Source organism: Propithecus coquereli, unplaced genomic scaffold, assembly GCF_000956105.1.
Source record: "Propithecus coquereli isolate 6110/MARCELLA unplaced genomic scaffold, Pcoq_1.0 Scaffold85, whole genome shotgun sequence".
Lineage (NCBI taxonomy): Eukaryota > Metazoa > Chordata > Mammalia > Primates > Indriidae > Propithecus > Propithecus coquereli.
In genome coordinates this window covers 1,623-23,093 of record NW_012154729.1, presented here as the reverse complement: position 1 = coordinate 23,093, position 21,471 = coordinate 1,623, and the positions used below count along the sequence as shown (strand labels likewise).

At 39.8% G+C, this 21,471-nt stretch overlaps 1 protein-coding gene across 1 annotated transcript in view; it reads right to left on the bottom strand.

The window, feature by feature from the left end:
* SLC5A8 (solute carrier family 5 (sodium/monocarboxylate cotransporter), member 8) overlaps positions 1–7,410 on the bottom strand; it is a 54,897-nt gene extending 47,487 nt beyond the window's left edge. Inside the window, exons 1-2 of the mRNA XM_012663982.1 lie at positions 7,016–7,410; positions 2,003–2,068 (exon numbers count right to left, since the gene is read on the bottom strand). Coding sequence (XP_012519436.1) covers positions 2,003–2,068; positions 7,016–7,366 — 417 coding nt within the window. The 5' untranslated portion in view covers positions 7,367–7,410. The remainder of the gene's footprint in view (positions 1–2,002; positions 2,069–7,015) is intronic.
* Between the last annotated feature and the right edge of the window lie 14,061 nt (positions 7,411–21,471).

The window sequence follows — 21,471 nt, the reverse complement described above, 5'->3', positions numbered from 1 at the left end:
GTTACAGACACTTTTTACAACCAACTTTATGCAAAAATATGGACTTTTTATGTGGTGCTTAAGGCAAACGGTCACTGATCCACCAACTCAAGCTTGAAATCAGTTTTCCTAGATCTAAAACAGTTAGAAAAAAGAAAAAATATTCATTTAAAAAGAGGATGGCAGGGGAGGGGTATTTGTATACACAAGGAGGGCAATGCGCACTACCTGAAGGATGGACATATTTGAAACACGGACTTTGGTGGCGGGGGGGAACCAAGGGCAACACACATAACCTAAACATATGTACACCCATAATTTGCTGAAATAAAAAAAAAAAAAACACACACACAAAAAAAATAAAAAAATAAAAAGAGGATGGACCATCAATCATATGTCTTTAAACTATTCTTAATTACTGCATAATTAATTGAGAAGACAGTAAACATTTTTTAAACAGATTTTAAAAAGTTTATATATCCATAAATTAAACAAAAGTGTAAATTTGCACTAAAAATTCTAAAAGCCAACAGAAACTGTATTCCACCTTTTTAATATTATTTATTATTTTCATTCATACAAGTAAACAAATATTTGTTGATCTGGGGTAAAACAATGAGTAAGATAAATGCAGCCTTTTTCTCAAAATATTTTCATTGCATTTGATCTTTCAAATATATCACATAGAAGCTAGTTCTGTGATTAATTCCATAAAAATATTATAGAAAACATATTAAGTATTAAATAACTAATATTAAATAATGTTTGATTATATTACGTAGGTAAAGCTATGGAAGTGTTTCAGATGGGAGATGCTAAAGCTCCTCTCTTTTTGCAAAAATGAGCTAGCTTTTCACAGTCATTATTCTGTCCAAGTTGAAGATTTATTAATAAAAATGTGACCAGGGCCCACCTTCCTACCACCCTTGCCCCCATTTCTCATTTCTGTTGACATTTCTAAGATCCAAAGAGGGTCTGAACAGTTGGCAAATGCCGGCTACCAGGCTTGGCTCTGTATCGGAATCTCTACCAGACCCCAAAGGGCACCTTCCTTTTACACAGCAAGTGTTAAGGACTGATAAAATTTAAGTTGTGCAATTTACAAATACATGAAATAGAGTCGAGTTAAATAATTTACAAAGGCACTCTGTCTCGCTGCAGCAAATACTTAGGTAGCTTTTGACTGAAGAAATGAAATTGTAATTAGAGATGAGAATGAAAACCCTTTCCTCCGCCTACATTACCAACTGGCCCTAAAGTGCTTAACTGCCAAGAGGAAGACAGATACAAGTGACATAACAACGATCATTACAGTCCCCCAGCGGCTGGATGTGCAGTGGGAAGGTGTTCTCTGTCACTGGCTACTTGGAAAATCCTTGCCTTCCCTTTGTGTCAATCAATAAATCCATACGTGCATATTCTAGAATTACTGGATTGAGTATTTATCTTTAAAAACTCCTCCAGAACTCATAACGATCAGGTCTTATAGTTCAATTTTTAAAAGAGCACTGATTTTTAAAGTATGCTTTCAAACGAAGTAAACTATTTCCTGCTGTTTTCCCACGTCAGTTAATTTTTTCATACCTGTTACTCAACATGTAGTAAAAATATTGTGAAACATGCAACTTGTTTTCCCTTCGTTAGAATTCCTAATTTCAGCTACTACAGCTCCTTCAAATATCTTTGTCATCTAGAAATGTCCTTACTGTCACCTTGGTGGAGGTGGGGGCAGGAGGGATAAGGGAAAATTATATTTTCCTAATGTTGCTTGATCAATATGATATTTAACATTCACTTAAATCATTCTGTTTTTCCAGGAAGCAAAGCATTTACTGAAACACTGTTTAATGATCTCAATGGCTAATGCTGTGTAGTGACAAGTGTTTTTCTTTTTTGTTTCCTCATATTTTCAACATCTCTTTGTTATCTGTCATGTGTTTCCCAAGCAAGCTTAACCCAGATGCCATGGTTAAAAACATTTTAGATGACAAAAGACAAAATAAATTAATGGAGAGCTACTTACTGTTTGAACAATGAAGAGGATTGTTCCACAGAGACGAATGAATTTGTTAAATCGAAGTTCTAAGTACTGTCTCCAAAAAAGGAAAGATAGTTATTATGTGAATCCTCTGGACATTTTTTTTTATCATTGCCTTAAGAAGAGTTAGAAATTTAAGGCAACTTTATAACTGATATGTAGTTTCTATTTTTATGTTACTATTATTTTTATTACATACAGCAAAATTGACTCTAGTTTTAGAGTACAGTTCAATGGGTTTTAACACATATATAGGTCCATGTAACCCCCGTCACCATCAGGACACAAAACAGTTCCATCACCCCAGAAAACTCCCTTATGCCTCTCGTTGGTGTTCAAGCCCTCCTCCCAGCCTCAAACCCTAGCGATCACTGATCTTTTTTCCTTCCCTAGTTTGGCCTTTTCCAGAATATCATACAAATAAAATTACATTCTATATTTTTAGGGTGAACAATCTGTTGTTCTCCTCTTTTTTTGGTATCTACTCCTTACATTTCCCTTGACTCGCTTGGGTAACCAACCCTTTGTACTTGATTGCAGGCAATTGTGATGAAGTTGTCAATCAAGGTGCCCTGTCTTTATTGACCAAGAGGAAGTCACATGACACCAGCTCAGCCAATCAGCTTCTCTCCCAACAGGTATTTGAATCTCAGAGGCAAGATACAAGAAAATGACAAGAGCAGACTGATCCTGACAGAGTGGATTCTGTCCTTTCCAAGGCCTTCTTATTCAGCTTTTCGATCTGTTCTATGAGCTATCTGAATGTCCTTCCACCTTTTTTTTCTTTTTTCACTTAAATCACCCAAGTCAGTTTCTGTTCAGAGACAATGATTCTGCCAATTTCTCTCACTCTCCTTGAAATCTGCTATATCTTGTAATACGGCCTGTTTGCCTCCTACATTATATAATATACCATACTTTTAACATACAGGGTTAGAATCGTACAATTTCCGGGCTGAGGTCTAAGACAGTCTGTAACTTGAATATTATTACTAAGAAGTTTAAAGCTAACAACAGTCTTTTCATATAGCAGAAAAAAAGAAGGAAAAACTGACATTAGGTAATAATCAGAGGAAACAACATCAGAAATTTTTGCTCCATAATCATAGCTAACACGGAGCATTTGCTGTGTGCATCTTCCCAACAACTCTACGAGGCAGGTACTATGCATAAGCTTATCTTAGAGATGAGGACGCTGGGACTCAGAGAGAATACCATGTTTGCAACCTAATAATTGGCAGGACCACAACACAAATATAAAATCTTCGATGCCAAAATCCATGCACATAACCACATTATTACACATACATAAATAAACAACCTGACCACATGTTTAAGACTCAGTAAGTGAGTGGATGGCACTGGCACATAGTAGGGCCTCCAAAAATCACTGATGGGTGACAAATACACAACTCAGCATAGCTCATTGGAGGAAGAGTTTGAGGCAATCACTGTCCAAATCTAAGGTTTCTTCTCTTTAAAATGAGCATAGTAATAATTCTTTTCCCTCTTAATGTAGGGTTTGGAGACTAAATGAATGGGAAAATGTCATAACCTGTTCATTCAAAAGTAAAATTTTAAGAAGTTAGTGGTGTCCAAATCCATGTGCCTCAAGAAACTTGAATCTGAGTGAATTACATATGTCAAAATCATTCAAGTATATTTTGGAAGACTTTTTAGAAAACTAGAGAAGTTTCCTAAGCCTGGAAACAGGGCAGTGTTATTTCTTCAGAGTTCTTTTAGTAAACCTCTATAAACTCCTCAACACATGAATGAACATGAATAGACAAGTCTTTGCCTTCTAGGTACAAGTAACCAAATTGCTAGAGACTAAAGAAAACTTGGGAGAAAAAAATGTAACAGAGGTAAGAATGTAGCAAGTTGAACCAAATAACTTGTATATATTAATTTTTTCCCCAAGATCAGTCGATCCAGGAAAACCTATGGTTTAAGCTCACACAAGACCAACACCAGACAGAACCAAGAAGTCTCAGCTATTGGTTATTAGGCTGCTGAGGAAATACATTGAGACTTAACCAGAAGCCCACGTCACCGTACAGTAGGCTTAGAGAATAGCTCTAGAATTTCCAGATAAAACTACAGACAGATAATATGTGCTTACAGTCCTCAGAACTTTGAATAACTTAGGGACACTAACGTTTCTGTTGATACAAATAAATAAATAATAAGGTCTGAGCAATTCAGTTCAAACACAGATTTACCTGGATCTGGAAAGATCCCAAAGAAGTGTTGAATTAAACTGGATTCCTGTATTATACTTCATGCCACTCTATGGGTCTGGAAGTTGCTAAACATCTGTCAGGCCTACATTTTGAAGGCAGTGATAAATTGAAAAAAGTGCTTGTGAACAGCCAATTTTAGCTAAAGAAATGTAAATAGGGGGTGATTTCATACTTGATCAAGAATGCCAGGGTATCTATTACTCAATGTACCATGTACTCTGTATAAGTAGTTCCACCTTTCAGCATAAAACAACAAACCAATGATTACAGAAAAAAAGTCTTCGCCATGGCCAATTGTCAGGCTCATAGCATGTTGCCTGACTTCCCTGTCCTCAATCACCTGGCCCCTTTAGTGGTAGACACCTGCAGTGTGACCACAACACCATGTGTCCTGTATTGCTTCCCTTGTTCTCTCTGTCCTGGTATAAGCCCTGCTTGGAGTTATAACAGACTCACCAGAGCCTTCAGGAACAGCCAGTATGCTGCCAGGCATGTGTCTACCTTGCTTCACACTCTCTTAGTAGCATAACTTTCTCCGAGTCTCTCTGCCTGCACAATGGGGCTCTGACAGTACCTCCCTCCCAAGGACTGTTCTGTATTGAGTCAGATAATGTATGTAAAACATGCAGCCCAGTGCCCAGCATGTATTAAGCATTCAATGAACTTTAGCTTTTTGCCAGTTTTAGGTGGTTCCCCTGCTAACTTAACCTCTACCACTGTAAACGTGTGGGAATTCTGTTTCTGTTTGAGTTAATGCCGCAGCCCTGAAGAGGCACGGGTCAGTGATTACGAGAGCAGCATTCATCTGTGGGGACTGAAGTCCTCTTGCCAGACTTTTAAAAACTCGTTCCAAGTTTTGGAGTTGGTTAGCTACAGATCAGAGCTCACAGACTCAAATGCCTGCAGGTCCCATCAGGTAATATATATGAGTGACATTGGCCAAGTGTTCATCTATTAACATGTTGGACTATTCCTCACATCCACTAAGAAATATGTTCTCTCATATCTCCCTGGAAGCAAGAATCCCCTTCACCCCTGTCCATTTTCCCTTTCACATTTTTTTGAGACAGACGTAAGTACAAATAAAGATTTCTCCACCATAAGAAAGTAACTATGCAAACACAGTAAGACCTCAGTCTAGAAGTTAATAGAGAGTGAGAATAATAGCTATAAACTGGAGTTCCTGTGGCCACGGGGAATGTGGGCCTGGTGTCACCAGTCTTCTGAGTTTTCAAAAGATGTCAGAATTAAATAATAAATTAATTATTAACATTTTTTTTTCCAAAACACTATAAGGCAAAAAAAAAAAAAAAAAACAAAAAACGAAAATCACCCACAAAAAAAACCCCATGATTGAGGACTGAACTCAGCCTGGGGCAGCCAGTTTGTCACCTCTGAGCAAAACAGAGAAATTCCATCCTACTCACTTCTGGGGTGATGAGCGAGCTCTCCCAAACACAGTGACCAGAGTGAGTGGAAGGCAGTGCTGCCCCAGGGGTGACTCACCCTGGAAGACGTCACTAGAGCCCAGGCAGAGCTTGTCACCAATGCTTGTTGTGCCACTGGGGCCCTGTCCCCAGCACCAGTTGAAGCAGCCTCACTAGGAAACCACCTTCCAGTGGCCCTGGATTGGAGCCGTCTGGGTAATGGACTATTAAAGAGGAAACGACTGTGGGCTTGTCCACAGAGCTCATGGATCCGTGCCTGGGTGAAAGCAACCACTGAGGGCATGGAAGTAGCCATATGGCTCCCCTGAGCTTTTATCCCCCCTCCCCCATTCAACAGCTCTTTAAACTAAACCAAAACATTCATCTTCTTTGCAAAGCCCTTTCCTGCAGACAACTCGAGAAAACCTGTAATCAGGGAACCTGTGCAACAGAAGAAAAACGGTTTTCCTTAATTATCTTTCCATGGAAAAGACAGGGCTGTTTGAGAACTTTGTCTAATTTTCCTGATTCCAAGGTAACGACCACCACCACTAGCACCACTACAGTAATTACGGCCAACATTTATCCAGCACTTACTATTCTGTGTCGGGCACTATTCTAAATGCTACACCTCACATCATCTCATTTAATCCTCCCAACAACCGGATGAGGTAGGTGTTTTTATTATTATTCTTTCTGAGATGAGGAGATAGGCACAAAAGGTCAAATAAATTGGCCAGTTTCACCTAGCTAGGAAGTGGTAAAAATCTGGCCTGAAATGCAGGTACTGAGACAAGAAATACAGCCCCTTAATCACCTGGGTGCCTGCTCCTGGTGGAAAGGGTGTGTGTGTGGAGTGGGTGGCACAAATTCTTCAGCAACTATCCTGGAAAAGTGAATGGTGTTGAGGACCCGGAGCAAGAGGATTCATTTCAAGAAGAAGGAGCTGAGATTTGAGTGACTTACCCTTCCCTCCAAATAAAAAGTTTTGAAATCTTTCCCCTTGACTGGGAATCAAAGATGTTAAAGGTAGAAAGGACCCTAGCGAGCACTAGTCCAATCCACTGCCTTTACTTTGGAAGCCTGTGTTTTCACCGAGCTCAGGAGAGTAAATTCCAAGATTCCCCCCACCGGCCCCCTGCCCTTACAGGACCTTCTCCCCGGAAAGGGGGGCGGGGGGAATGGGACAGAGCCGGGGAGAGGGCAGGTGATGAATGTGGACAGGGAGAGATTTCCACGTGGTGGGGAGAGTGTGCCCCCAAGAAAATTCCTCCAGAAGCCTGAAGAGTCCCCCACCTCCACCGTCCCAGGCCACCCTCCCCCTTTACCTCGTAGGTGCTGGTAATTCCCAGTCTGTAGAACACCGGGAGGAAGATCTCCGCGGTGATGACGACCACGAAGAAGTAAGTGACGGCAAAGATGCCGTATATGGCCCCAAAACGGTAGACCTCGGAGGGGGTGCCCAGGACCGTGATCGCCGACATGAAGCTGGCGGCGAGGGACAGCGCCACGGGCACCGCGGTCATTCTGCGGCCGCCCATCAGGAAGTCCTTGGAGGTCTGCTGGCCGCCGCCCGCGAAGGCGTAGTAGACGCCGATGGCGGCCGAGATGAGCAGCATGCCGGCGAACACCACATAGTCCCACACCGCGAAGGTGCCGATTCCCCGCGGCGCGTCCATGGCCCCGGCGCGCAGCCCGAGCCTGGCGCTGTGGCCTCGGCCGCCGGGCGCTCGCTTCTTACTCCCGGCGGGAGTGGCGCCCTGCGGGGACTGCAGGCGTCCCCCGGTGTCCGTCCCCCAGGTGTCTGTTCCCGGCGACTCTGAGCGCCCCGCCAAGGTGGCAGTGGGGACACGGGCTGGCAGTCGTCCCTGCGCCCAGGGCTGCGAGCCGGGCCCCTAAAACCTGGGTCTGGGGCTGAGCGCTCACCAGGTGCGGGACCAGGCGGGGTGGCCGGGATTGCCGGCGCGCGAGGGACACCCAGGCAGGTGAGAACTGGAGCCTCCAGCCACGTCCGGCGAATCCACAGAGAGCGCTCAGCGCAGATTTTACCAAGTGGCACCCGAGGGGACGCACCCTTTAAATGAGTAGGCGACCGGCGGGGGAGTGTGGGACGAAGGGCAATTGTCACGCCTTGCATTTGAGCTTTCCAGTTCAACAGTCCAGTCCGGGTCCTTGCGGGAAGATGTGCCGAGAGTTTTCAGATTGCTTTATTTGATAGGTTAGTGGGTGACAGTAGGTTGATTTGGATGACAGTTTGCAGTGAGCTGAGATCACAGTCCTTAGACAGGTAAACGATTATAAAGGAGAGGGAAAAGTCTGTGCTAGTTATTGGTTGCCTTCGTTTTTATTCAACAAACATTTGTGATCCCCTACAGTTTGTGGTAGAAATGATAGTTGCTGTAATATTAATAATAATTCCTACTGTTTAATGAGCCTTAGGATGTGACACATACATGTTTGGCACCTTTTATTAAAATCATTAATATAATTCTATTGCTCTTGAAAAATGAATTATCTCCATTTTTCAAAAAAGGAAATTGCTTTAAACTGCTTTAAAATGGTTAAGCCACTTACCCAAGGAAATGGTGATTAAGAGTTTTAATCTAGGTCTGATTTCAGAGTTTATTCTCTTAATGATAGTGCTGTACTTTTTAGAGTCCAAATGCAGGTATGTGTTAAAGGTAGGCACAAATGTGTACAATTAAATAAAGACACTTGCAAGCACACAGAAGAAAAGAGCATTTCTTGTATCAGCACTCATGACATATTTTAAGTGGCTTGTCTTGAAATATTACTAATAACATGTGAGTTATGCTCACAAAGTAATATAATTCTCAAGTTTTCCTTCTAAAATGTACATGCTAGACAAATGCGCCCAGCTATAGGTCTGTTTCTGGCTGTCCTTGTTCCTTTTCACACATCTTCATAATTCACCAGTTGATCCTTGGTAAATAATCCACACAATGCATTTAGTCCAGCTCAGTGTGTGAAGAAAGCTATATCAGATTTTATTTTTTGTAAACTGGTTTGTAAAATGTTATTTGCATAACATTTTCAGAAGGAAATAAAGAGGGAAATAGAAGTTAAATCCAAGTAATTCAATCATTTAAACAAATATGTGGTTTGGAATGATGTCCCACCTGTGTGAAATTTACTATATTTATATATTATCTACACATATTTACATATAGTATTTATTTAAAAGAATATATACTTATATATATCTGTGTCAGACACTTGGTCAAGGAAGGATGGGATTTTGAGTTCACGGAAGTTCTAAATACAATGCTATGATAAAGATTGGCTTGGGGGTAAATAATATTTAAAATTGTTAACGAGTCAACAGTTAAGTAAAGTTACATGAGCTGCCTTCAAATTTAAAATTCCATTGGCTTTTTGTCTATGTTATTATAGTAGAAAAACTAGATCCTTCCCTAAATAAGATAGATGATATTACCTATAAAGTACAAATCTTCACCTTTTTGTTTCTCTCCAGAACTTTCCTATTTTAGTTTTATTCCCCTCACTAATCAATGTACTTATAAACATACAAAAATATATCATGTGCTTATTTATGTAATGCCTTATAACCATATAGTTCTTTCAAGTTTTAGAAGTATATTCACATTTAATATTTTGTGAAAAATGGTGGTTTAAATGACAAAAGTGTATATGTACTTTTTTTTCAGCCCCATGTTTTGGAGTATTTTTAAAATGTGACAAAACATCATTTTTCCCCAGAAAAGTAATCAGTGGCCCTTTGCTACATCTGTAGGTCTTTGATACAGATATTGAGAAGAGAGCCAACAGAGCCAAGCAAGTTTCCCTAGAGTGAAATTAGGTTGTATTTCCTATCACTCACTTCCCATTACTGCAAAATGTTTATTTACTAATTATTCTGTAGCAAGGAAACAATTTACAGCATTGCATTATAAGTTATTTAGTATCTTGTTGGAGTAGGTTTCTTTCATAGAAATACAGGAGTTTTTCTGAATGGCCTCTTTACTTTTTTTTTAAAGCGAAGTAGTTAGAGGGAGGCCAGGGAGAATGGATTTATATTAATAGTTGGTGGTAATTATTTCCAAGTGGAGAAAGGACCTAGAATGTGCTGAATTGTGTCACAGCTAATGCAAGGATAGAATCTGCTCCAAGAGCTCTTGAATTTTCACCAGAAAACCTCACCATTCCCACTCATCATGGAACATGCCCCCCGCTTTTCTCTCCCTCACATGGTTCCTTTCACTAATGCTCTCAACCCATCTCCTCCTATTAGAATCTTACTCATCATTTAAGGTGGACTAAATTGTCGAAATTTGTCATGAAATATTTCACTATTCCTAATCCCACCTGCTCCACAACCAGAGGTACTCCCTCTCCTTCTTGGGGCCCCTTTAGCACGTTTATACTCATTTCTTGGCCTTCATAGTGGTGCAGTATTATAGTTGTTTGAATCAAGGCTCTTAATGCAGGAGTATCATCTCATGGCTTCCATGAGGCCAAAACTAGGACTGGAAAGCCACTCCACGTGGCTGCTTTGTTCTTCCCTCTCTCTCTCCAGATGGGTTTTCTCTGCATTGCCACTGGTATTTGGTCAGAAATATCCAAGCCAGTGCTTATATGCCCTTAAATCAGTGGACAGTAGAGACTGATTAGTGCCAATTTTAAATCCCTTAGAGAGGAAATCAAGGGTTCGGCTTGGGTGACATGTACCTGAACTTCTAATCTAATAGGCTGCAGCCAGAAGGGCAGGGTTCCCATTGTGGCTGCCCAGATTCACCCTGTAGGTGGGGAGGAGGGACTAGGTCTCCATGTAAGAGGGTGATAAGCTGGCAAGGCACTCTAACAGGTGTCTCCTCTATTAATCATTTGTGCCATTTTACTGTCTCTTGTGAGAGATCATAAGCTCCTTGGGAAAAGGGACTGTTGCTTGCTCATTTTTGTAAATTCCCAGAACCCAGTACTGTTCATTGTGTAAAGAAAATGCTAACCTTGTTATTGTACTGATGCTACTTTACAATGCCTGTTGGCATTGAGAATTTCCCCAAAATTTATAAAAGTGAAATTTGGAAATATGAGAGTGATCTTATTGGACCCTGAATCTAGGCTTACTCATGTGCTTTCTTATGAGGGGGCGGGGAAAGCCTCTTTTCTCTCATTTTGAGAGGAAAATTAAAGGAAGGTATCCTCCCAACACGATTCCCTACTGTCTGCTCATTCTTTGCCTTGAAATCACAATGACAGTTGCTAGAGGGTTTCAAGAATATCCTTTTGAAATGGCAAAGGAAGAGAAGGGTATAGGATTCCTCTACAGAGTACTTGCTTAATGTCCCTTCCACCTAGAAACCCTGTTTGAGTAACCTGGGAACTTAGAGTGAGTAACAATAGCAGGTGTCATCATATGGCTTGAATTGGGAAAGATGCGAATCACTCAACTCTTAGCATCTCTACCCCTCACGTCTGTTTTCTTTTATTTTGTTTCTTTCTTATCTGGGTCTGATTCTAACCTCCTCAATGGAATCAGTTCTAAGTTGGACCACCAGATACTTTTATTAAGTAATAGAAGCAACTCACTCAATAAACTTGCAGTAGAAGTTTCATCTGATGCCCTGGCGTACTTCCTGTTAGATAATGAGAGCTGTGAAACTCCTCCAGGTTCTCCTTTCAGCGTTTAGTAAGGGTCAACTTTTGTGCAATCACTGGGGTGGTGGGTTTCTCCAGAAAGGAAATCCCCCTAGTCTTGCCTAAGAGAATATAAGTCTGATATTACGCATGCTGGGAGTCTGTTAGGGGAAAGGATGGGTAGGTCCGGGGTGGGGTGTCTCACTATGCACTAGGCAAACTTCCTCTAATCTCTGTTTTCCAGTAAAATGCTTCATTCAAGTCCTTAGTTATGACTGGTGCCCTCAAGCCAGAGTTGTTTTTTTTTTTTTTTTTTTTTCAGTTTAACCTCTCCAGAAAGGGTATCTTTAGTTTTCTGCCAAGAAGTGGGAAGGGACAGTTACTTAGTTGCCCAGCCTAGCAGAGGAGTTTTAGCCTAGTTTTCTGGCACAAATATTTCCTGTCTGTCACTACTTAATTTGGGTTGTTTCCCCTAAATGTCAACCTTTTTTGTTTATGTATCTTTTATTACAAGCAATCTTAAATCCTCTTTTGGATATAGAAAATTATAAACAAAGAAGGAAAAATGTCTAGTAAAATACGCTGATTGTATATATTCCACTAAAATGGCATCAAAGGAATAAAAATGTTGGTTAGCCTATAAGGACAAAGAGAAGGAGAGAGGAGATGACTGCAGAAAAATAACACTATCAATTGTATTCAACACAATTTTGGAAGAACCAATGCAAGAATGAATGCAGATAAACAAGGAGAAATAGACTTTGATTTCGGCTTTCTTCACTTGCTAAATACCTTAAGGGAAGGAAGCCAACAAGAACAAAACAATTCGTACTACATTATCCCCCCACCCCCACAAGAAGTGTCAAAAACCAGAGATGCCATATGTCTTTAAAGGGGAAGATATGGGGTAGAATGAAAAACCCGAAGGCTTTTATAAGGAGTTCTTAGAGACCACACCCTTTCTCCTCTGCTAGGCTGGGCAACTAAGTAACTGCCCCTCCCCCCTTCTTCTTGGCAGAAAACTAAAGATACCCTTTCTGGAGAGGTTAAACTAAAAAAAAAAAAAAAAACAACTCTGGCTTGAGGACACCAGTCACAACTAAGGGCTGGAGTGAAGCATTTTACTGGAAAACAGGGATTGGAGGAAGTTTGCCTAATGCATAGTGAGACACCCCAACCCTGACCTACCCATCCTTTCTCCTACCAGACTCTCAGCATGCTTAATATCAGACTTACACTTTCTTAGGCAAGACTAGGGGGAATTCCTTTCTGGAGAAACCCACCACCCCAAGAGAACACACCTACAAATACTGGCATTTAGGAGTTCTATAAAAAGACAGGGCCCCCCACCTGACCATCCTAAAGTGAGGCCTTCCAACAAGTCCAGCCTCCAGACACAGAGTTTCTGAGTAGCTCATGGTCCCTCTCTCTTTAAACTGAATAGCCAGTTAGGGATCACTGGCCATTTGGAAAAAACCCTTTCACATAGGAGACAGAGTCCAAAATAAACTGTAAAAGAAACATTAAGCAAACAGTCCATGCAGGTGGCAAAGGAAACCCTTTAAAAACTAGAGTTAACATTTTCTGAGAAAAGAAGGAAAATTTTGCATTCATAAAAAGTGAAAATTTTGCTATTAAAATGTCGCATGTAGAAATAAGAAGGAGCTCTTGGGAATTAAAAGATATAGGAGCAGAAATTAATGATCAGTGAAAGAGTTAGAAGATAAAGTTGAGGAAACCTTCTATAAAGTGGAACAAAAATACTCAGAGATAAAAAATAGGAGTGAAAAGAAAAGAAAATTAGATGTTCAATTCCTAAAACATTCCTAGAATTCCACAGGAATTCTAGAGAGCAAGTAGAGGGGAGGAAACTATCAAAGGAAAATTCAAGAAAATTTCTAAAAATCGTAAGAACGTATTCTTCAGATTGAAAGTGCTCACCAAGTGTGTAGACAGTGACTTTAAAAACACCCACATCAAGAACCAACATCTTGAAATGTCAGAACCACATAAAAACAATTCTAAAAGTTTCGAGAGAGAGAGAGAAATAGGTCATATACAAAGATCAGAAATCAGAATGGCATCAGATTTCTCAACAGCAACATTGAAAACCACAAGATGATAAAACAATACTTTCAAAGTTTTTTAGGAAAAATTATTTCCAACCTAAAATTCTATACCCAAACTATCAATTGAGCGTGAGAGGAGAATAAACATTTTTTCAAATATGTAAGGCCTCAAAAACTGTATTCCCTACACATCATGTCTCACGAAACTTCTGGAAGATGTGCTCGATGAAAACAGAAGGGGAAATGCACGAACAGGAAGACATGGGAGTTAGGAAATAGGTGATCCTGGAGGAAGGAATGAGCAGCTAGTCCCCAATGGAGCACGTTGTCAGAAGGCTCCATGTGGAACCATCTCTAAGAAAAAGCAATGGAACATCCAGGTTGCCTTACGAGTTCAACCTCTATAAGAGAGGAGTTTTAGAAGTTTCTTCTAAAAGTGTGGTGATAAAGTGATGGCAGATACATGGAAAACTAAGCAAAATGTTTCCAGCTAAACACATTAGGTTGCACAGCCACCAAACTGACAACTCCGGAGTGTGCAGACGTTTTACACCCGGTGGCCATACAACGTCTCCCCTCAGAGGTCTAAGAGGCATCTCACACTCAGCATGGCCAAAAGACTAAAACCCAGCCCTTCGATATCCACTCCCTGACTCTGCTCTGCTGGAGATATTCCTGTCCCAGCCTATGGCAACACCACCCACCCAGTTAGTTGCTCAGACCAAAACCAGTGTATGCAGTGGTTATGGATCTCCACTCTGCAGCCACAATGCCTGGGACCAAAGCTCAGCTCCAGCATTTCCTATATGGATTAACCTTAAACAAACCATTGAATCTCTCTGCGCCTCCGTTTTCTCATCTGAAAATGGAGATGACAATAGTGCCTACCATTGTCATGGGATTGCTGTAAGGGGTATGTGGGTGAATGTATGTTAAAGCATTTAGAATCCGGCATAGGGAAAGCACAAGAAAGGCATTTAGTATTATTGTTATTGTCATTAGTATATGTAAAATACAACTAAAATATAACTACTTTCTGTCTGCGCTGTTGTAACCCTGACCCAAGCTACCTTCTTTTCTCAGCTGAGTTCCACGATAGTCTCCTAACTTATCTCCCTGACTAAGAGCCTACTTTTCACATATGTATCTAATTGGGTCTCTCCTTGCTCAAACTCTTCCACTGGCTTCCAAAGTGCTCAGCATCAGCTCCTACCACTTAGCCCTCCCTCAGGGGGCTTCCTCACCCCAGACTCAGTGTCTATATAATTCAATGTCACCACACCTCCATCCTCACCCCATCATTCCCTGTCCTCCTTGTCCTATTTTTCCTACCACTTATCACAAGCTGCCATTACATTATTCAGTCCTGACCTGGATGGGACTCTATTAGGGCCGGGGGGAGTGTTATATGAAATAGACTTTAATGGGTTTAGTTAGCTCCTCAACTTTAGCTTATGAGGTATTCTTCACATTTAGGAGAATGGATTTAGATTCCCTGGGCCTAGGAAGCCACTGAGCACATTCAGCGTGAGTTACCATGCATCATCTTTGCAGTCTTGGAAATCATGCAGGTTGCCTTAGGTTTCTCCTTTAAAATACTCACGGAAATAACCGTTTTGAGCATCATTGTCATCAGTGTCTTTAGACATTATGGTTCATCTTTTTTTTTGGCGTTAAACATTGAATTACATAGACACTGAGTATCATAGAGATGCTTTGTGAACATAGACATAAATCCTATGATAACTATTACTCAGGAAATAACTGTGTCTATTTTAATGAGATTGGTGTTATTTTAGTGTAAATGGGTGTTAACTGGGGAGCTCAAGAGAAAAAATGTTTTTTCTGTCAAAATTAATGTTAGGTACATTTTCGACCTGTGAGAATTCACTCCATAAGGACCTTTATTCAGGAACGAATTATCCTCATTGATGGGGAAATATTGTACATTATTTGTTTATTTATGTATTCTATGTTTGCCCCACTAGAATGTTAGCTCTGTGAGGACAGTGAGTTTGTTTTACTTAGAACCATACCTGGTGCATGGACACATTCAATAAATAAATGTGAATCAACATTAAATATTGACTTAAATTGTAGGTAAGAAAATATTTTGTTTTGTTTTAAAAAACAGAAACACATAATTATTGGCCATGGTTACGTTAAACATATGAAAATAAAGAAATGTTAGAAGGGAATACATAAGAACATAATAGTTATTGGAAGTTTGTGATTATGAGTGATTTTTTTTTCTAAAATTTTCAATTTTTTTGAAATATTACGTTGTTATATTAAAAAAAAAAAAAAGAATGGCCAAGTGCAGTGAATCATGCCTGTAGTCCCAGCATCTCAGGAGGCTGAGGCAGGAGGATCACTTGAGCCCAGGAGTTCGAGGTGGAAGCTGTAGTGAGCTATGATTGCACCACTGCACTCCAGCCTAGGGCAACAGAGGGAGACTCTGTCTCTAAAAAAAATAAAATTAAAATAAAAAGTATTAATAATGTCACAAGTTAAAGCACATTGAACTGGAAGTCCAAGACACGGATTCCAGTATCAACTGTGCTGGGTGGTCTTAGGTAAGTCTCTGAATGTCTCTGTGCCTCTGTTTCCTCTTCAGTAAATGGAAGGTCACAGAGCTTCACAGCCCCAAATTCTGATTCTCCCTTCTGACATTAGCCACTGCCAATCCTTCCCTCTGTTGTTTCAATTTTTCACTCTGGTCTGGGCCAGAGGGTAAGGATGTTCTAGGACATCAGTAGGCCAATCTAGATAGGTGGAACGTTTTTCATTACTAATAATCTTTATGATGATAATTTTCTTTAAAGCCAGAGATTCTGCCGTACTCGAAGTGACTGCTCTGGTTCCTGGAAGTGGTGATAGGTGATATGACCTGCTGTGCTGACTGAATTCGCTGTGTGTTCCAGGAACACATAGAAAGCCCTGAGTCTGGGTGGCAGGAGGAGGAATCCCAGAACGTTCCATGGTATTAGGCTCCTGCTCTTCTGGTTTGGGTGGGGTGATGGGCTGGGCCCAGGCTGGTGCTGACTTTCTTTTGCTTTCCTTCTGTAGGGCTTTTCTTGCCCTGAAAATTCTCAGAGAGAATCTCAGACAGGGTAAGCTAGCTTCTGTGGCCCATCTGATGGGGGAATCTACCAGGCTAGAAGGTCAACCTCGAAAACCTTATATGTCACAGGCTGTATTTGACTTTAAATTGAGTCACTTCAAGTGCCTGTGTGATCACTCAGTGCGTCATAAGATGAATGACTTAGGCAGGGTGGTACTTGGAGAATTCCCACGTAGTGAGTGAGTTCTTTTCATAAGGCAGTGACGTGGAACCCAGTGGACTCTCAGTTTCAAAATCTCTAATGGTGGAAACAATTTATTTCATTCATCTACACCTCTACTTGTGACACATGTGAGTCCCACATGATCCGGTAAAGGCACCACACCTTTGTGCCAATATATTATATTTAGGTCATTAAATATGAAATGTCCAATATCGAATCAAAAGTGTAGTTTATTGTATCTCAAAAAAGGGGTACAATTAATCAAAGTATGTGGCTAAACTATCAACATAGTTTTGCCATCTTAACAGTAGCTTACTTATGCCAGCAGCGAAGCAGCCTAGAGAGCGAGTGGCGATGAAATTGCAAAAAGCGTTTTGCACAACTTGTTGAGAATTGAACACTTTTCCTTGCAAGAAGTGTTCCAAAGCCTGGAAGAAGTGGTAGTCAGTTGGTGCAAAGTCTGGTGAATGGTGGATGACAGAGAGTTTCCAAGTCCAGCTTCTGTAGTTTAAGCAACGTTGTTTGTGCGACATGTGGTCCAGTGTTGTCTTGCAAGAGGATAGGCCTGTCTCTATTGACCAATCTCGGCCACTTAATGGCAAGCATCCTCATCATTTTGTCCGATTGACTGCAGTAGACATCTTCTGTAATCGACTGACCAGGTTTCATGAAGCTGTAGTGAATGATGCCAGCACTGGACCACCAGCAGACACCATTAGCTTTTTTTGATGAATATTCAATTTTGGACTGTGTTTTGGCACTTCGTCTTTATTCAACCATTGTGCCGAACACTTCTGATTGTCAAAAAGCATCCATTTTTCATCATACATAACAATATAGTGTATAAATGGTTTGCCTTTATGTCTTCTATTAATTTTCTTCTACAGAAAAGTAACATTCCCCTTTCTAAAATAAAATTGGAAACTACTGAGAGCACAAAAAGAAGTGATTCTAAGGAAATTCATGTTGAGTACAGAAGGCACATTGTGTCAGGAAAACACCAACTATGCAATAAACATTATTAAAATACTTGAAAGGATATGAAAACACCTGTTCCCATGCATCAGCCTCAGCCCTCTCCAGTCTATATGCCATGTACGTGTTGGCTGTTTTATTGCTTGGGTTTTGTCATGACAAGTTGCTATTACTAGATAATGGTCAAACAACAGAATCATGAGGCAGTAGAGTGCTCCAGAAGAAAATCTCATAGCTCCCACCGCTGAAGTCATAGGAACAAAGTTAAGACCAGGAACTGGTCCTCAGAGGCCAGTCTTCAATGGGGAATTTCCCTTTTTAATTGTTTTGGTAGTACAACTTCTCTATTTATTTTATTCATTGTTCCTTACGATATTTGAATAAAACCAAGTTGATCTGACTCATTAAATAAGCACAAGTTGATTTTAGAAAGGTTACAAGGAACTATTTATCTGCTAATATAAGAGACGAGATGGGCCAAGGTGTAATAAACAATGAACACTAATGAAATCCATATACTTTTTATGCATGTTACCTGCTAATGTCTCCTTTTCTTGGCTGTAATGTAATGAAGTCTGAGAATAAGATCAGGTGATCCCTTTTTTAAAAAAGGAATCTCGTGATTTAGACGTGTAAATGAGGGCTATTTCCTTCAAAGTAGTTGCCTTGAGAGACTATATTCTAGTCTTGTAATGCCGCCATTATATAAAGCAGTTTCAGAAACTGCTCTTCTAGAATGATCTTTAGCATCTAGGTAGTGTGTCCAGGCAAAATACAGGGGCCCAGTTAATTCGAATTTAATATGAGCATAGCACATATACTACAAAATTATTCATTGTTTATCTGAAATTCAAATTTAACTGGGTGTCCTTGGTTTTGTTTGGTTTTATTTGTTTGTTTGTTTGTTGCTGAATCCAGAAACCCATGCCTGGGTAACTCTATGTAAACAACTTAACTGATGTCAGTCTTCCATGGAAGGAGGCTGTGATTTCAGACACAGTCTAAAATCTTTTAAAGTGAAGTCTGATGCCAAGAAGGGTAATGCTACTTTTGCTTAAAAATAACACTATACAGTAAGCAGACAGGTTTTTTGAGGGGTCTTATACACTGGCTCTCACAGAAATGCTTACAGAATTTCCTAAAATGGCTTTAATCAACAGCATGATTTGAAAGAGTAGTTAGCGTCCCAAAATAAATCAGTAAAAAAGGTAGATTCTGAACAGGAACAAACAAAACAAAACGATAGATTCATGTACAGTATCACATGTTAGTGTCAAAAATCGGCATTCAACTATTGAACTTTTTACATTTTTGGCTCTATGAGTCCTGGCATGGTTTTATCATTTGCATATAACCTTAAAAAGCCTTTTGCTGTGCTTTGGAAGAGGTATACAAGAAAGAACTCTTCTCCAGAGATAAATGAGTTTATTCCTTGGTGAATTAACTTTTTTCATGAAAAATCTGGGTTATTTATGATACTTTCCTGTGCACTTTGGTACACTGTAAACCTCAGAATCTCTGTATACTCCTGTTTCCAAAGTTCTTGGCAGTGTGCAACTTCATAAAGTATTAGTGTGCTGTAGGCACTTTTTCATCTTATTGTTATTTTTGTTGTTATTTTCATAACAACATCATGATGTTGGAATGGCAGGAATTATTCTCCAACTTTTGCATATGTGGTTATTGTGGTTCAGAGAAAGTAAATGATTTGCTATCAAATAGCATCAGACAAAAGCCCATTGTACTAAATGGGTGCTTTTTTCTTTAGGCAAAGCTGTGTCTGAAAAAATACAAAAAGTTGAATAAAGAACATTTTGAATTTTCCTACAAAGTTGGAGGTTAAGCAAGGACTCCAAAAAATAAGTAAGGTGAAAGCAATATTTTACTGAAGTGAAACACATTTGTTGGCTATTGGGTTCTATGCAGAAATTTAAAAATTAAGGCTCTATCAAAAGTAACTGAAATAACAACCTGAATTGATGTGTATTATTGATAAGTCACCTGAATATGTGGTCCCTAAAACATCACTAAGATTTGATGAAACTTCTCTGGAATTAAGTTTGTTAGTTGGCAAAGTTTTCCTAAACAGGACACGAAAAAAATAAACATAAAAGGAAAAAAATTGATAGATTATGTTAAAATTGAGAACTCTGTTCATCAAAGGATATCATTAAGAGTGAAAAAGGGCCAGGCGTGGTGGCTCACGCCTGTAATCCTAGCACTCTGGGAGGCCGAGGCGGGTGGATCACTCAAGGTCAGGAGTTCGAGACTAGCCTGAACAAGAGTGAGACCCCCGCCTCTACTAAAAAAAATAGAAACAAATGATCTGGACAACTAAAAACATATATAGACAGAAAAAATTAGCCGGGCATAGTGGCACATGCCTGTAGTCCCAGCTACTCGGGAGGCTGAGGCAGAAGGATTGCTTGAGCCCAGGAGTTTGAGGTTGCTGTGAGCTAGGCTAACGCCATGGCACTCACTCTAGCCAGGGCAACAGAGTGAGACTCTGTCTCAAAAAAAAAAAAAAAAAAAAAAGAGTGAAAAAGCAACCACAAAATTACAGGCAATATCTGCAATAATTCTATTAGACAACTCCTATTCAGAATATATAAAGAACTTCTACAAATCGATAAAAAAAAGACAATAGAAGAATGGCCAAAGGATTTACCAAAACCAAAAGGATATTCAAATAGTTGTTAAGTTTTAAAAAGTATTCATCTTCATCAATCATCAAGGAATTGCAAATTAAAACCATAACATGATGATATTAGTACTTACCAGAATGGATAAAATAAAAACGATGTAAAATACCAAGTGTTGGCAAGGATGTGCAGCAACCAGAATCCACATGTACCACTCATGGGATGGTAAATTAAAACAACCTCTTGGAAAACTGTTTGGCAGTATCTACTAAAACTGGACATATACAGTTTTTAAGACCCAGCAATTCTGTACTTACATATATACCAACAGAAATGCATACACGTGTTCATCAAAAGACAAGCACTAACATGTTACTAACATCACCTAAATAATATGCCCAAAATGGAAATTTCCAAAATGCCCATAGACAGTAAAATGGATAAATTCTCATATATTTTCATACATGCAGAAATATAAATAAATCTATAACTACAACAATATGTATTAATATGTATCTTAGAAGGATAAAGTTGGGTGGCTCATGCCTGTAATCACAGTGCTTTAGGAGGCTGAGATGGGAGGATCACTTGAGGCCAGAGGTGTTCAAGACCAGCCTGGGCAAGATATCAAGACCTCGTTTCTATAAAAAGATTTTAAAATTTGCTGGGCATAGGGGTGCACGCCTGTAGTCCTAACTATTTGGGGGGCTGAGGCGATATGATCACTTGAACTCAGGAGTTCAAGGTCACAGTGAGCTATAATTGTACCACTGTATTCCAGCTTGGGCAACAGAGAGAGAACCCGTTTCTGAAAAACAAACAAACAAACAAACAAAAGAAACATAATTTGGAGCAAAGACGCCAGATGTGAAAGACAGCATATGGTGTCGTTCCCTTCATGTAAATTCTAAAAATAGGCAAAGCTAATCAATATGGTTAGAAGCTAGGACAGTGGTTATCGTCAGCAGAAAGAGAGGAATGTGGATTTGTGGATAATGACTGAAAAGCAGCACAAAGCAGGGCTTCTGCAGTGTTGGTAATGTCTCTTGATCTGGATGTTGGTTATAAGATAGAATCAGTTTATGAAAATTCATCTATGTATACTCATGTGCATATTATAGTGTATATTATAATTCAATAAAAATGTTTTTTAAATCACCAGAATTATAAACAGATCCAATATTCCATATTT